At 36.3% G+C, this 18,399-nt stretch overlaps 1 protein-coding gene across 1 annotated transcript in view; it reads right to left on the bottom strand.

The window, feature by feature from the left end:
- Positions 1-17,622, bottom strand: part of LOC114358003 (thiol protease aleurain-like) — a 31,514-nt gene extending 13,892 nt beyond the window's left edge. Inside the window, exons 1-6 of the mRNA XM_028311852.1 lie at positions 17,483-17,622; positions 6,942-7,006; positions 6,509-6,715; positions 5,773-5,896; positions 5,331-5,515; positions 4,849-4,950 (exon numbers count right to left, since the gene is read on the bottom strand). Coding sequence (XP_028167653.1) covers positions 4,849-4,950; positions 5,331-5,515; positions 5,773-5,896; positions 6,509-6,715; positions 6,942-7,006; positions 17,483-17,622 — 823 coding nt within the window. The remainder of the gene's footprint in view (positions 1-4,848; positions 4,951-5,330; positions 5,516-5,772; positions 5,897-6,508; positions 6,716-6,941; positions 7,007-17,482) is intronic.
- Positions 17,623-18,399: the final 777 nt, after the last annotated feature.

The following is an 18,399-nucleotide window of genomic DNA, read 5'->3' as shown; positions in this document are numbered from 1 at the left end:
TTAAAACTTGTAATAACATCACAGAAGTACCACCATTTCAATGTGAAATCATTTCAGGGAAATCTTTTGTTCGTTAGGGATAGTGCTTTATTCATTTAGGACTTGTCCCCAACAGCCTGCTAAATAAACTGCAACTTTCGGTTTAAAAGAAATTGTTTTCTTACCAATAGAAAGCGGTCCAACATTCACCAATGTCTCCTTTATTTCTTCTTCTGACGAGAATATGAACTGACGGCAGCCTGTGACTTTAGCTATTACCTTGCTGGGATCAAACCGGCACTGCCTCTGTACATTTTCATAGGGATATAGCTGTTCCATCATGATGCCACCATAATATTGCGCTAAAGTACTGTAAGTGAAACAATAAACTTTTTATATTTTCACGCTGCAACCCAATCCCAAACTTTTTGAAGTTATCGTGGATACCAGACAACGTTTATAAACAAACATAAACTCAAGATTACGGACCTTGAATAGGAAAATGTATACGAACATTTTAAAAGCAGAAACTTTTAAACTTTTAACTAGTTATACTTTGTTAAAATTTTGTGATCCACAATAGCATTTAAGTTATTAATTAGTTGGGCTACTTTTGCATTAAAACCTTTAAAAGCTTGTTGTAAATAAACCATCTTACAGAGCAGCGGTGGTTGTGAATCCTGAAGTGCAACTGCAGCTGCCTCCGGTGCAGTCCAGCAATTGCTGCTCAGAGAATTCCATCAGCTGGTTGTGCTTTATTGCGTACTGTCCTTCTATGTTAGCTGGATATAATATTATCAGTGTTAGCAAAAATATAATAAAGAATAAGACAAAGTCTTGTTACCACCACGTTTGTCTATGTCTGCGACAAACTCAACAATTTACAGAACAGTTTTTCATGCAGTTTTCATCAATAGTTAAGAGTGATTTATGGGGAAAGATGTAAGTTTAAAATAAGCGGTAAAGAGTACAGAATACTATATTACTTACCAGCAAGACTGAAGGCCCAGCAAGATCCACAACTGCTCTGTTCCTTGACACGACCGACTTTGTTATAGAGTCGCCAGTCGAAGGAATCCGGCGCTGCCACTCTAGATCCATTGCTTTTCACCACGTGCATCTGACATTGCATTTCGGAACTGCTGAGTCTGTATGTGCCGTACCTTTCGAGAAACTCTTCTATGGACAGATCGCTGAACTGGTTAATGCCTGAAACATAACGTTCGAAGAATTATAAAGAAAAATTAGTAAGAATTCTATATAGTAGTTCCTGTATGCATGTGAATAAAGTGGCTTTTTACGATTCTCGTGTTAGGTGACACCTCCGTGATATCCTCTCGATCGGAGGTTCAGTCAGGATTTAATTCTCTGATATGTTCCTTGCTCGTAGAAGGTTCCCCAAATCGCATCCCACAGGTGAGATTGTTTTCAAGAACAAGCATAATATAGAAAAAAACAATAGTAGAGCTTACCAAAAACAGTAAGATTTTCCTTTTTGTTCATGTCATTAACTTTTTCCAAATTAGTCTTGAATACTTCGAATCGGGCTTGCTTCTCTTCATCGCTTTTGTACATTTTATTGTGTGTTCTAATGAAGTCTTCAAAGTAGGTCTCGGCATTTTCAATAGCATAGTATTCTTTGACGTAGAATTCTTTTGCAAGTGTCGAGGAGACCAAAACTCCTAGAGTGAAAAGAACAACTGCTGGAGAAATCATTTTTCTGTCTGTATCGAATAGTGCGTTGCGCGCCGTCTTTATACTGAATCGAGGATGCGAAAAATTGTCAGCTACGACATTTTTTATAAAAAATGCGCAGACTTTACGCATTTAAAGTGTAATATTTTTTCAAATTTCTTCGCCACACGCACTGATAACAATGCAATAATTTACAGTAGCTGTCACTTAACTCGCTTTTTAATCATTTGCTATTTACTTAAGTGTGGTATACCTACGACATACGAATATAATAAAAATCATGGTATACCACAATGCATGCAGATTTTCCTTAAAATTGAAGAATCAAAGATACATTAGGTTTGTTCTTCTCCCGGTTTTTGAATTGAGATTTTTAGTTGGAGTGTGCTCATTTTCGACTTAAGTATTAATGAACTTAATAATTATTATGAGATCTGGAATTGATGCTACATAACACATCGCAAAGAACCTCCAGAGTTTGCCAAAATAACAAGGTCATTGTCAGTAAAACCATATCAACATAGCTTTCATTATCAAGGCTCGTGTAACTGGTAACATTATTTACATTATGTAATGGAATGTCAAGGCAAAGTATATGACTATCGCACAAAAAAGTTATGTATACGAATAACTACTGTAAAATATTTATTCGTTTGGTATTCAAACAGAAGTATTGACGATAAGAGATAAGAGGGTTTTTAAATAATTGGCACTGAAACAATGTATAGTACGTGTTATTGCACCATTGGCACCAGAAGCTTCAAGTCTTTGTGGACAGTTAGTAGAAATTTTAAAATAATGCTTTTTAATAGCTCTTATTTAATATTAATATGGACTTTAAAATAAAAATAAAAATTCATAAAATAAAATTCATTTATTTTTGCAAATAGGTTTTTAAAAAGCGCTTTTACACAAATTAAATTTAAATTAAATTTAGGTACTCAGAAATAACAATCATAATAGTAACTCAATTTATTTATTTTAAAATAATTTTCAAACGGGATTCATGTTGTCCAACTTCAATAAAAGTGGATCAAAATATTTTTTGGGATGTCAGTGTGTTACTCTACACATGTTGGACCACAATGTTTAAGGCGATTAGAGTCCTCAATGACCTTGGGCGTTTGACCTTCACGCCGCGAGCAACACCCGCGCACCCCGCACCAAAAACTCCGATTTGACACTGATTAAAAATACACGGGCANTTCAACTATTTCTGTCCAGCAGTAAAAGAGGAGTAGGCTTTACAAAATGCCCATTTAGCGCGGATTGAGGACACTAATCGCCTTAACAATACGCAACATGATGTACCTACCCATTTCAATATTAATCGTTACTTAGACCAAATAACCCCAAAAAATAAAAAATAATAATAATTCAAAAGCACTTTTACACGTCCCAGTATTAACCCTACCACTGCTTCGGGACAATAAATGTGCCAGTGTAGAGAAGAAGCAGTGGAGCGCAAGAAACTCAGTCACTATTGTCAGCATCTTTTTCAAGGGTAACAATCTTTAAATATAGATAGTTATATAAATATTAATGCGACCTAGGCAGTCAAACAAACATATCAATTTTTTTTTCATGTTATCTCTCCTTATTGTTATCAGATAGGATATGTTCGTGATTAAATTTAAAACACATAATATCTAGCCAAGCATACATACATCTACATGTGTCAAGCCAAGTTCAAGCAAAGGAACTGGCTAGCCAGCGCCGAGTCTAATATTACACGAATCATTTGGTGTCACTTTTGACCCTTCTCTAACTCAAAAACTCTTTGACTTAAACACATAAAACTACGTGTGTTTAATTATATCCATGGACATTGGACACCTGGAATCCCTTTCATGAAGATAGCTCAAAGTTCAAACGGTTATAAAGATAATTATGAAGGTCAAAAAGTCGTGAATTTTGGTATTGACTGACTGACTTATAGCACCTAATTCTAACCTACTTCAACATCCTATCTGTTAGATTTCAGAAAGCGCATTCATTACCCCCGTAAATTAGTATTTGAACAATCTACAACTATGCGATGATTCGGATTAACTTGAGGGTGTAGTAGATGTAGTAAAGTGTGAGGTGTTTTTGGCGTGGTGAAGTGTTATCGTATTTAAAATGTAAGTTAAACTGTATGGTATTATTTTTATAGTGTAACTGTATAATATTATTTTGTTTAAATAAAGAATTTTGGAAAGTAAAGTAAAATAAAATAAAATAATTTATTCGTACTGTTTCTTTAACACCTAACGTCCAGTGACAATCTACAATAAATGGTTTCTTACAATGTTATCGATGGAACCTTAGATGATGGGCTAATCTTAAAATCTGAATGCCGGATGGCAACTACCTCTAGTAATACAATTAAAACCGTAGAATTTACCTTCATTTACTATATTATAACATTTGTATTATTGTCTTATAAAAATAAATAAAAAACAAATTATCGTCAAATATAATTTATTATTCTTCACAACTACACTTCCTCATGGCAGTTCAATCGACTATGGCCGAAGACACCATAGCGGTCAAGTTGCAGCAGTTGACCGACATCTTCACTCTGATGTAGCCCTTCTCTCCAAACGTTTCGCTCCATGAGTTTTTGATGATCCAGAATGGTGTGCCGTTCTCTGGAAATAAGTATCGAATAATATTTAAAACTACAGGTAGCGGGAAGGCGCTGGATGCAGGCCGCCACCAACCGGCCATTGTGGAAATCATTGGAGGAGGCCGTTGTTCAGCAGTGGTCGTCCTATGGCTGAAAATTATGATAATGATCATGATGGATATTTAAAACTAGCTGACTCGGCGAACTCTGTATCGCTTTTAAGAATATTCCATAGCCTATGTTCATCAGGCATAATTAAGGTTTCTAAACCTAAACTCTAGTTCGGAGTACGTAGTCCAGCAGTTTTGGAGTCTCTTCAAATCAAAGATACAAACAATCAAATTAATCTTTCATCTTATAATAGTAGTGTATAATGTAACTTTGCCAATCAACAACGCAGGATTGAAATAATCAAGTTTCTGAGTAAATGTGACTGTGAAAATGTGTATTCCACAGGTAATTTCTGTTTTTTTTTTGTGACCGACAAAAAAAAAAGGTCTCTGTTTTATCAGACTTCTGTAGAATCCTCAGAATCGCATATCTGACAACTATGACGTCATTACCTGTTCCGTATCCGACCAGAAGTACACCGTGGTTGAGGTCATTCGATGCACAGTCATCTAATATGCCACCGGTGTAAGCCGCCATTGGCATTGCATCCACAGCTGGAAAATTGCAATGCAGGGTGTTAAGCCTACGTTGGTAAAAACTTAGGTAAGTACTTAAGCAAAATGTCCAGACTTCTGAGTTGAAAATCAATCTAAGACTGGGTTGCACCATATAACTATAACATTAACAAACGTCAAAATGTTTAAAGTTAGGTGGTGCAACCCAGCCTTAGAGATTTTCTTTTTCTTATTGTATTTTATTGCACTGTAAAGTGACACAAAAAGTACACACTTCCACATTGTTAACTATCCATTTTCGTGTTTGCTCTCGCTCTCATCAAATGGTGATTATTTCCGATAGAACGAGACGACATGACAGACAATGGATAGTTTACACTGTTGCCGATGGTACATTAGTTTTAAATATTCCTTATTACCTATAGAGAGTGGTCCCGTAGTAGCCAAATATTGTTTTAACATTTCTTCGTTATTTGTTACATTAAATCTGACACAATTCGAGACTGTAGCGAAAGCCTTGCTGTTGTCGAAATTGCATTTATTATCTTTTCCCTCATAAGGGTAGTCCTTTTCAAGCTCTATGCCGCCATTTTTTTGCAGCCATCTGTTAATGAGATAAAATTGTTAATGTATAAAGATATATTCAACTTACAGACTACTCCACAGTTAAGAGATTATCATTTAAATTAGCTATTATATCAAAGAATAGTTGTCCAAATAGTTTCAAGAATGTCCCCCAACCTATCTCCTAGGGTATGATTATAATTATCGGCCAAGCTGTAGATCCTGGCTATAAATATTGTCGTAATACTTCAAGATCTATAAATGATGACATGATAGATGATAATTTAGCATTCTCACATAAAAGCGTGGTCCATGAGTCCGCCACCGCAGCCGAAGTCATACTTGTCACAATCCACTAATTGCTGCTCCGAAAATTCTTGAAGTTCATTATGTTTAATGGCGTACTGCCCTTCTAAATTACCTAGGAAAATGAAAGAAAGAAACAAAATAATATCCTAACATTTTACACTGTGCCATGGAGTCCCAAAAACGAAGCTATGGGATCAGACTACGGAGAAAACTCCCAAAGTCTATGCAATAGCGCAACGGTGACGAGCTTGTCGTACTACTACTAGTTTTCATACAAATTCTAGAAGCGCAGTTGCAGCACCACTACCATAGAGATATATGTAGAGAGATGGCAACTAATGCGCTGAGTTCGAAACTTAGTTTCACATTAGAAATTCACATACACAAAGTATTCAAAACATGTTCTCATTATCCACTGCGGTTTCAGTACTCAAAGTTCGAATAATAATCTTTAGTACTACGCAAGCAATGTAAACTGTTTACATTATGACGTCGCTTCTGTCATCATTGATATCAGAAGCAATGTGTTCTGTTTTTGGGCATATTGCTGCGACACCGGCCCCGCCCCCTTGTCACATCTCCCTTTAGTTTCTGTGATCTGTGACCACTACAGTGACAAGCGAAATAGGTAGTGGCGATGCGACTGCGCTTCTCGAAAACTAGTGGTGGTGCAGCAAGACCACCTTAATTTAATTTGAATGCACCCTTAAAACATGGTACTAACCCACAGCACTGAAAGCCCAGCAGGAGCCACAGTTTCCCTGATCCTTTACCCTTGTCACTTTGTTCTTGTCTCTCCAGTCGAGCGATTCAGGCGGAGTCATATCAGGAGAGTCATGGGCGGGAGGGCACTCATACGGGTCATTTAGTCTGTACCCTGTGTACATCTGTAATACCTCCTCAGTAGTCAGGTCTGTGAATCGGTTGATGCCTGAAACATAGGTGCCAAAAAAGTATTATTTTCCCTCCTCATAATAGTAACTCAACTCCAGCTGTTTATGCGCTTAGATCTTTTAAACTACGCAACGGTTTTTATGCAGTTTTCAGCAAGAGATAGAGTGATACAAATGGAAGATTTATGTGTATAATATTGGACCCGTACAAAGCTAAGGCAGGTCGCTAGTTGAATTAAGTAAATTAATTTTTGAAAAATATACCAAACACAGCAGTCTTGCTTTTCTTGTTCCTTTCGTTGATCTTCTTCAAATTGTCCTTGAATATGCTGAATCTCGTTTGTTTTTCATGTTCACTTTCGTATTTTTTGGAGTGAGTTTCCACAAACTCGTTGAAGAGCTGATCAGCGAGTTCTAGCTCATAAAAAGTTTTCCCACTTGGTACCGACCAAACCGAAACCACACAGCATAGCGAAAGAAATAATAACCTAACCATATTGTTGTCGTACCTACTTCTGAATTGTACATGAAAATGGTTTGTTTTATATACTAATTTAATCATAAAACTTATCAATGAAGAATTTGTGATGATATGTCTTTGTATTCACACGTGGCTTTAAATATTTAGCGAGTTAAGTACGCATTTAAATTAAAATATTTCGTGAATTGCGTACACTATAAAATAAACTATAACGTAAATAAAATTTTATGATACAGTAACAAAATAATTCATGTTTGAATGATCAAACGNGGTAAAAACGTCCTGGTGACGCCACTTAAGCATTTTTCTTATACTGCGTGCGGTCGTTGCGCGTGCGCACAAAGGAATGAGACCGCTCGGACACCGAGCCCACAGCGTGGTAGGGGTGGGGTTGCCCGCTCTTTTGTTTTTTACTACTACTACGATGAATATGGTGTGCGGATTGGGTTGTCGTACAGGGGTACTACTACATGGTAAAATAAATCTCGGAGGCGAAAGCAGGATAATTAACAGTATTTATTACTGACGTAACTTGATAAAGGTCTTTGGAAAAACATTTTATGAAATACGGATAGGTAATCAGACATTAGAACAGTAAAGAATAAAATGTATTAAATGATAGTTTAAAACAGATAAGAAGTTGAATAATTAGAATAAACTTTTCGGTCCTTTGCTTATTTAAAGCTCGACGAATTTTCAGTGCTTGAATTTTCTAATAAGATTCCAGAACTAGTAATCTGATGCAAGGACTAGATTAAACAAAGCTTTTTAGGACTAGATATAGAGCGTTGCTTTACTTGGCACTAAGTATTAGAATAATCATATATTTATTTTATTGATAAAACAACCACCAATCAACAAAGAATCTTTCTAAAACATTGTCATCACGTTTCCCTCACATTGTACGTGTACATCCCATTGTCCAAAAAAACAGCTAACAACCGAATAATTGGACCGTGTTCCGGCTAATCCCGGGTTCGATTCCCGTCCATTGTCGTGCTCTCCATTGTGGGTTAATCAATTAATTTTATCGTTCGGTAATAAGGATCATTCGCGCGAACGACTCCGAATGCTCGCGATTGAAGTGGCGCAGGATTACGCCGGGTGTTTTGTCGGTGACAATGCACTGTGTGGAGAGCTGTTAGTACTTGTAGGTACTCCTTATCATCAACTGTTTACATGGTTATAATACCAGCTCGAAATACAAAGCATGATATTGGTGACATAAAAATGAAAAAGGATTAAAATAACAAAAAATAAAACAATAAAACAATAACAACCAATTATACTAGCTTGTGTCATTAAGAAATATTATAAACCTTTCCAAAATAAACTATAAAAGTAACTGGGTTTCTTGTGCTGTGTTATAATTTAAACAAGATGTTGTAAAAGTGCTTTTGAGAAAATAAAACATTCTGTAGGAAGAGTGATTTTTCTTGAAGAAACACAATAGCCGTGAAGTTTTATTCGAATAAATAATGAAACAGTGTAATAAGATAAAGCCATTCTTTCCTATGGATATGAGCATATTTCCTGATTTCATAACTCAATAGACAATTTAAAACCATTCAAAGCACGTCGGCAAGTCAAAGTCTACTTTCCAAAGGGTAGGCAAGACAACAGCCAAACTAATCCAAATATAGACGTTTCTGTTGAACAAAACGCAGTTTACACTTCAGATAACCCGAAGGATAATGCTAAGGATGAAAAAAGGGATTAAGAAGATGTTAATGAAATGGTACCCGACAATGGGGATGAAAAGAACGCTTCTGGTGCCATAGTGTCTGGTAGAGCTTGAATGAACTATTCAGGTGTATGGGCTACTGAGTATTTAAACTTAATTTTTATCAGTTATGTGGAAGGTTCTTAAAGCGATAACGGGACTTTGTTATATCAAAACTTTATTTAATTAAAATTACTCTTGTCTTTTAACAAATTACTTGCAGAACGGATTATGATGAGTACTCTTTAAATATTCTTACATCACCTATTGGATATGCAAACAAAATCACCTCTAAAGCCCTACTAGCATTGGTCGTAATAGAAACAAAGTACTAACCAATATAAATAATAATAAGTGGTTTTCTTAAACAGGTAAAGATAATCGTAGAGTCGTCTTTATGTCGCATAAAATAGGTACATGATATTATTCATTTTGAAATCCAACTAAAGTGAACGTTCATTCATAGAACTTCACCAATTTCTCTTAAGATAATAATCTAAAGAATTGCATACTTAAAACCCTGCATAACACAAACGAATTTGCAAATCCTGTGTACAAAGTGTGGATTAACGGAACAACCTCTTTCTTTTCTACCCACTACGGGGATGTGAATGAAATAGTGCTTTTGACAAAAACTAAAGCCTTCTTAAGACCATCTCAACAATCCAACCGGTAGTAGGATGAATATTATGAATGAAAACGACACTGAATAGAACAAAACGGGAGCTTCTTTCGGGGAACGGTCAAGCAAGTTATTCTTTATTTTTATCATTCACAAAATCTACTAGATCTCCCTTTACTGCTAGCTTCTTGTCGGTGTTACATTATCACTCGCCTCAGATTAAGAACCGCCAACAAACCAAAATCATAAATTCATTTTCCAAAAGGTTTTCTTACAAACAATAAAGTGTTACTTTCTTCCAAGCCCAATTTGTTTGAAACAATGTTCAAGTATGAATTTACACATAGTAATGGATTCACGCTCTAATTAGTCCAATCTATTTAAAAACTAGTTTAAATTGAGCGAGCTCTGTTTTATACTTTAGTCGGGTCTAGTCTCTTGCGCATTCAATGAAGTAAAAGTTCCCAAAAAATTGGCATAATTTTGTATAAAATACTATAATCAGTAAAATACTTTACGAGGAAACTAAATGCATCCTTTTCTTTGTTTATTTCATCGCAATTGTCAACACACCTAGCAATTTTATTGTACTGCACGAATCACCCAACACCTTGAGTTTTCAATGGGTTCATTCAGTACTTATTATAATAACCAGCTATCAAGGATTGACCACATGATATCCGGTAAAGGTGGACATGGAATTGGGCAATTCTTTGAATCGAAAATTTGAGCAAATTGAGACATTTTGTCTCCCATAGCTGGTTGGAATCGCTGTGACAAAGGCACAAAGGTGTATGGACCGGATGCCATAGTTTTGAGGTGTTTGTATGTAACCCGCGAAGATTTGTGAATGCGTGTGGAGACAGTTTCGAATTCCAATAAATTTTAGATGTGGGAGGAATATGGGTGGAATGGAGTGTCCTATACTTAAAAAATTTTTGTCACATAATTTATTAAGATTATTGTAGTTAGTGGTTCTGGTTTTGGCAAATTACTAACTTGTATTGATCAAATTTTCAAGTAAGTAATGAAAGAGTTTTTACTGTAAAATTAAGTGCTAATAAATTCTAAAACGTAGGGTTTAAGCAATTTTCTAGTGATAAATCGAATCTCTTACGGAGAGTTTCGATAGAACTGAAACCAGATTTTATTGTTTCTTATTGAGTCATGTTATCATGTAGCCTAAAATAAAGATTCTTGTTTTGAGTGCATTGATGGCCGAAAGTGGTAGCGAGGTTCACCTGGAATCCTTAACCACAGATATCGGCTATCTTACCTCTCTCTAACTGCCGAAGCACGACAATGCTACTAATATAATTATTGATATTATGGTGACAATCTTAGGTATCTTAGTAATTCGACATAGCTCGCAGAATTACTAAAATCAAGTGGCAGTGGGCGGGGCACATAGCTCGTAGAGACGATGGCCGTTGGGGCAGAAAAGTTCTCGAGTGGCGACCACGGGCTGGAAGATGTAGCGTGGGCAGGCCTCGTACTAGGTGGACCGACGATCTGGTGAAGGTCGCGGGAAGAGCCTGGATGCGCGCAGCGCAGGGCCGTTCATTGTGAAAAACCTTGGAGGAGGCATTTGTCCAGCAGTAGAACGAATCTTTGGTAAGAAAGTGGTAAAGATAGCCAGCTACATACTGCTCTACAGCACCTCTGTCCGATCATACAGGCGGAAGACGTTTATTTCATAATATTAAAATGTATCGCATTGATTCTGCTAACAATGGCTCGAACAATACGACAATAGGTGTAGGTAACAATGACACTATGGCAAACATGTGAAATGCCAATACTTTTCACATGACTAAGACGTTAGAAATCACAGAAATCGCTGTGGTATTATCCACCTTAATAACTTAGGAATGAGGTTGATAATAGAACGGGGAAGATCAGAAAAATGGTCGTTACAAAATTAGGAGTAGTGTTGTAAGTTAGCAGTCCCATTGTTGGGAATAAAGCGCGGCTAAGGATGGGCTCATTGAGCGGCATTGTGGCGGGTGTGTGGGGACAATGGCTCACGTTTACAAAAATTTGGACAATTTTTAAGTTTTTGCAACGGGTTGCACCTTGATACGCAGGGATGGACTGAGGAAATTCTTCAAATTCAAAACTTTTATTAATGTCTTTACCTTTTCAAGGCACTTATACACGTCCCAATATCGCTTGCTCCACCACCTCTTCGTCTATCCTACCTACTCGTCGTACGTCTACCCTTCCTATGTCATTTTATTTTCAGTCTAAAGACTTCCACTGATGGACGATGGCCTTCCCTAAGGATTTTCACTTACCGCGTTCGTCACCAGACCATCGGTCCACTGAGTTGACCTGCCTACATTATGTTTTTCTGTGTGTGGTCTAAAGACCACCAATAGACATAAAAAATAATTTATGTTCAATAATTATTTTAATACTACAGTATGCCAGTACTAATAGCAATTAAAAGTTTTAAAGGCGTTACTAAGCAATAATAACTACATACTTCAGTTATCACAAATACATAAAGTGCTCATTACCGTCCGATTGAAAGTCAACGTACCTACATAAGTTAGACATTTCAGGTTTGAATGCAGTTAAAAAAACATTAAACAAGCAGTACTTATCAGTATTCTTATCTGTATCGGTTACATGTGACTTTTAGGCTGGGTTGCTATCTTACTTTAACTTTGACAAACGTCAAAAACCTGTCAAACTCCATATAAAACACCGGTTATCGTTATAGTTACGGTCAAAGTTTGGTGGTGCAACTCAGCCTTAGTAATAATATCATCCACCAAACCTAAATACGTCCCTGTACAAATTAGTCCCCGTAACAGGGTGGTACATTTTCCCGAACTACTTGTCCGCACAATGGGGCAGCCGAGCGTGTGGACTGTGGACCGACTCCCGCGCAGTGGGGCGTCGCAAAACGGGGGCAAGATGCGCGGACGCAGGCTCGGACTTTGGTACATATTAATATAGCAAAATTAAGCAGACACAACGGTTGACTTTTCGAAATACATAATAATATGTTTTAGTCTCAATTACAGCAATTTACCCAAATGACTATATTTTTAATTTGGTTTATCTATTTTTGCTGCAATCTGATAATTTCTACGATTCGAGAGAGATATTCATACTATTAACAAACTTGTTAATCAAGAAAGTAAATGAGAATTAAATTGTTTCATGCCTAGAAATGGACAATAGAAAGGCTTTATATTTAAGTTTCATTCGTATAAGAAATGAACTGGCTTTTCAATTTGGTTTATAGAAGCAAAATCGTGCAAAATTCGCAACCGAACATTTTTGAGAATTGCAACTCTTGGTATGAATGTAACTTTTACTCTATTGCTGAGCTGTTATTTCATAATTCTTTTTAATAAAAGTATAAATATAGCACTTTCTTTCACGTTTAAAATATCTTTTTTTTCATTCTTAGAAATTCAGTTGTTTGCAAATCTATCTATCTATCTATGAATAGAAGTCACTCGTGGCGGTTAAAAATAATTTCCGACAGCAAAAAGTAGAGTTAACTTAAACCACTTTTGAAAAAAGTCAAAACAAAGCAAAAATCGTGTTTGTTTTGTTTCATACAATTATTTCTGTTGCATTTTTATGAAATTAAACTATTGTATGTAAAATCAGTAGCGGGGTCGGATAGCGCCTGAAGCGCTTGAAGACAATGCAGCATATGGCTCTTTCCAAAAGCACATTCTGTTTGCAGATTACTGTACCGTGTATTGTTGGTAGTGTACATCTTTTTGAGGTATAAGCGTTCAACGACTTTTAAACGAAACAAAAAAGCCTACCATTTCAGAAGAAATGTCTGTAAAGAAATGTCTAAAAACTTCTACAAACAAAGACTTGATTTTCAATAATTTAAATAAATTAAGCATACTAAATAGGCTCAGTAGAAGGAACATTAAGTAAAATGAAAACAACATAATTTACATTACTTTAGTAGCATAGTTACCTTTTCTAGTTTTTGCATTTTCTACTTTGCTACTTCATATTTCCATATGTTTTTTTAATCGTCATAGCTCCTCACTTGCACCACCATATAAATTGTGCCCTGAAGTCAAACACATGGTATCCATGGAAAACACCATGGCGTCAATAGACAATTGGAAGAATGGCGCTACAATAATTAGCCAGATCTAATGACTGAAACACTATACTGGTAATAAAGAATAATTTTGGCTTTTGGTACAAAACAATACGATTGTTATTTACTTAGCGCTTTCGATGGTTTCTTTAAATTTGCAATAGCTTTTTGTGTTGTGCTGATAGAGACTAAGATCAATGTAGAGGGTTACAATTTTGACGCTATAAACTAAGATCAATGTAAACACGGCAGCAGTAAAAATAGTAAGTTCCACCTACTTGGCAAAAACAAAAAAAGTCTGATGTACTTTCAGAAGTACATGTGCTTTTAGAAGCTTTACCTTAATATTAATATTACAGCCCACCATATCGTAGTACATAAACAATCTAACTCATTATAATTCAGTGTTTAAACACTAAAAAATAACTCCATTCCATATAATTAAGTGTCACACTCCCCTATTATCGTATGCCATTAAAAACAAAATTCTCGCTCGGAGGACAGCGTCGTAAAAATGACAAAGGTCCTCGCGACCTCGCGCGGCGCAGGCGCAGGATTTAGTATATAAATAACGCACAAATGAGTATCGTTGCTCGCGTTGGCTAATCCTGATTTACTGAGGTACCTGGGGAGCTGGGGTGATGGCTACGGACGCGTACATATTGGGAGTCTGTAGGCTGAACAATTTGATATTGATTCATTAAATACTTACAAGAATGTCCTGACAAGAGACAAGCAGACAGTCTGCTGAAATATACTTGAAATTCTTTAATGATTAATTTTGAGAGACATATTTGGCATATATGGTTCCTCTTTTCCAAGTCTTCTTAGCTTATGATTTCCACCCAGCCTTTCGAGAAACGCAAATGACGACTGAGGCTACCATGGACCTTGGATACCAATGAGAAAGTTTAAATTGAGCATAGGGTGACTTGACTTATCGTGCTCACGCACAGATGACCTAATGGTTGATTAGTAGAGTGGTAACTTTAAGGCATAAAGGAAGGCACAATAGTTTGACTTTCACGCTTAAAATAATATCTGAAGCAATTCCGATTTATCATCAAGATAAAAATGAACCTTAGAAAAAAAGGAGGTAAGCTATTTTTTGCGCCGGGTGGCAAGAGTTAGAGCTATATTGCGCAATGACGTCACATTACAGCTGATGAAAATGGTTGAAATGAAGTCACAAAGGTACTTTTAATATTAAATACTGAACTATTCGTGTGTCTTGTAATGTATGAACGTGTCTTTACGCCGAGGAGATTATACTTTACGATATGAAATTTAATATCAATATCCTCTGTTGTGTTATCAGCCGTGACACTGTCGATGACTGAGCCGTGTTTTTCTTTGATTTAAGATATATTTTAAAATGTAATGTAATGTCTATTTGCTCAAAAAGCTCTATGGCGATATGAAATAGTCGGTTTTGAAGGTTTCGATGCTAAATAGAACTGAACTCGTAAATACGAGTAAAATATGTAATTTAATTTGTTCTCGTACGAACTGTAAATAATATTTTAAGTGGACATTAAAATTAATTTAATCGGTTGGTTATTACTAAAATTAATTTCTTAAAGATATAAAGACTTGGTCTTTAATGTTTTTGTACGGTTGAGACGCATGTGATTTGCTGAAATTGATGACTTTTTAATTAACAATGTTTATGGCAGTTTATTTTAAACTCAAACTTGAATTTTATTGATATACGTTCGTCTGTAATCTTGGCACTTGGATGGTCTTAGCAAATGTAAGTCGTACATTGTAACTCGATGTCCACAAATTATTTCAGTATATTTTTACCCTGTCCGTTCCTCATTCAGCAATAACAGCAACAAATGCTGTGGAATTAAAGCCCATAATTCCACAATCAAAACATATCGGCCGTTGATCAAGCGCGGCGTTTGATATGTCGTAGACAGGTTGCGAATTAAAGCATTTAGAAAAACGTCCAGCAACTTTGGATTATCGGTATATCTAATGTTAAATACCATGAGCATTAATAAAATTACCCATATCAGATCGTATTGTATGATTTAGCGTTTCTCAATTTTGTCTTCCAGTCATTTTTCGAACTGGCTGAATTTATCCCTCTGCCTACTCGATATAAATCACGTATTAATGCTATTAGAGAGCCTTATATTGCGATGAAATTTAATCCATTTAACTAAATTTTTCCTACCTTATGAGTGCGATAGGCACGTCACATCTTCACATGGTTAGAGGACATGGTAAATTTGCGATGAAATGTTACGCTATTCGCCTACATTTTTTCTAAGTTAGTCGTTTAACAAATTGCCTAATTAAACCCTATGCCTGCTGCAGCACGTCACGCCTTCACGCGGTTAGAGGGCAAGCAGAGCGGCGAAATGTTACTTAAGCATTCGACAAATGTTGTCTAACCTAGTCTTTCCACAAACTGTCTGAATTAACCCTATACCTGCCGCAGCACGTCACGCCTTCACGCGGTTAGAGGGCAAGCAGCGCGGCGAAATCCTGACTTATGTGCCGGGCACAAAGGACAATCAATAACAATCGGGATTTGCGCGTGAAGTTGAACGCTGGCAGAGAATGGGTTAAGTGAAACAAATGGTTGTTCTGTATTCTTCAGGTAATGCAGGGATTGTGCGATGGCTTGTCGTCGAATTCATGAGCGTCTCAAGCTTAGACAAGTGCATAAAATCGTGTAATAAAAGTGTCACAAAATTTATTTTTATTCAGTCAAGCAAGTTTGATAATTATCATATCAGTAATGTTGGTAATTAATGAGCATAGAAAGTATAATTTAAGTAAGATATTATTCAACAAAACCAAAAAATATCCTTAAAAAAAAGTATTACTAGATTCGCATAGTAAAGAAGAGGCTTTCATGAGTCAGACCAAAAGATTTCATAAAACATGAAAAGAAATATTTAGAAGAGAAGAAGAAGATGAAGTTCAACTGAAATGAAAGTTCTATCTGATATCAGAAGCTCTAATGAATCCATCTTTTTTTTACACATGTCGCTTTGTTTTTAGAAAAATAATACCATGACGTGAAATCGTGGCTAAGTAAACCCTACATATTGCGTTATAATAAAAAAAACAATGTTTCGTCTTATTCAATACCTTGTAACGAAAAAGACATCCTTGACTCATGCAGATACGACAACCACTCAACTCGGAAACTAATAAAATTAGAATAAGACCCACTTGCGCTAATGTATTCCGAACTGGACCCACATTCTCATGACCACAGCAATATTTCTTTATTAATTATACATTCCCGTACAATGTAAACATGCGTTATTGTTGCATGCTTGGGGTGCGCGCGTCTGCTCTATGCTCTATGCCTATTTTGTCTATGACTCCTTGAATTAAAATAGTGCCCACCGTGCAAAATACAATATAATACCCCTAATTATGCTTTATGGTAATTTTATGACAGAAACGTCTTTTTAAAGCGAAAGGGTGTTGTCCGTTGTGGGATGGTGTATGGGAATTTTAATGATTTAATGTGTCAGAATGACGCGTTAGCTGTGAGATTACGCGTTCGTGTCGGATTTGTGCCTTTTTGGTTAAATTATGCGTCGGGTCAAGATTTATACTTAATTTATTTAAAAGTGTAAGATTATTTTAGTCCTCAAGTAAATACAGAAGAGATTATAAGTGACTAGTGTAATACGAAAGTAATTGTGTCATGAGTAAGTAAGTAGGATTCAATTGAAGTTAGTAAGGACAAACCAAATCTTTCTTACATTTTGTTACTTCAGTTAGCAGATAAAAAGTACCTACTGTAGCTATTTTAACGCCTCTATTTTACTATTTAAATAGCCCAGTACTTAATTAAACCTTACTCTAAAATTAAGTCATAATAATTCCAATGCAATCGTGCGAAAGTAACCTGGGCGCCTTCCCGAAGGCGGAGTAGGGCGGGGCGCCCAGCGTGCGGCGCGGGCTGCCCAGCGATGGGAGTGGGACTCCTGCTGAGTAGGAGGTGCAAGGCCACACCTGTGTAGAGGTGAGAATATATTTGTGCTTCATTTCTCATTCCTTGCAACATGGAGTTTGTTTCGAACTCCTCCTATGTTCTTCTGATTAATTTCGTTGCGGGTCCAATGACAGTTTAACTTTCCCCCGGGACAAGGTTGAGTTTTTGTGGTGGTCAAGCTGTAGATCCTGGCTACACAGGAGTTGCAGTGGTGGGAACAAGAGGTGGGAATAGTCCCGTAACCATACCCCATGGAGTTTGTATCAATTATTAAGTAAATGTTTATTACTTACTTAAATCAGTAGTTTTGAACTCAAATATTAATAGATCGTAAAGAGTAGCAAGCATTTAAGTTTCATTCTGAGGTACGAGCAGGTAGTAGGAACGTCATAATTCAGAACAAATGATTCTCGGTATTTAATACACAGCCAACAATTCAAATTGATATTAAAAAAAACTACATTATAAATATTATTTTTTCATCAAAATTGTTTCATTTCATAATTTTCATTTTAACAAAACTTATGTCATACGTTTATGTACGCATTTTATAATCCTTATTAGTGGAATGGCACTTCAATTTTAAGGATAACTGATTTTAAAACACGCGAGACGAAATTGCAACAAAAAATAATCCAATATAGCTTCAAAGGCCACCAACAATATGGCTATTAGAGTAACAAACAACAATACTCTCACGACAAATTAATTTCTAATTCATCAAGTAAATGTATCACAATATCTTAAAGAGATGCTACCAGCGGGGCGCCTTCACCCTTCGAACTACCCTACGCTGCCACCATGCTGCGAGCTACGCCAGCCGAGTTTAA

Source organism: Ostrinia furnacalis, unplaced genomic scaffold (genome assembly GCF_004193835.3).
Source record: "Ostrinia furnacalis isolate ACB-3 unplaced genomic scaffold, ASM419383v2 OfSCF3557, whole genome shotgun sequence".
Lineage (NCBI taxonomy): Eukaryota > Metazoa > Arthropoda > Insecta > Lepidoptera > Crambidae > Ostrinia > Ostrinia furnacalis.
The sequence above is the reverse complement of the archived record's forward strand: the minus strand, read 5'-3'. Positions and strand labels throughout refer to the sequence as shown.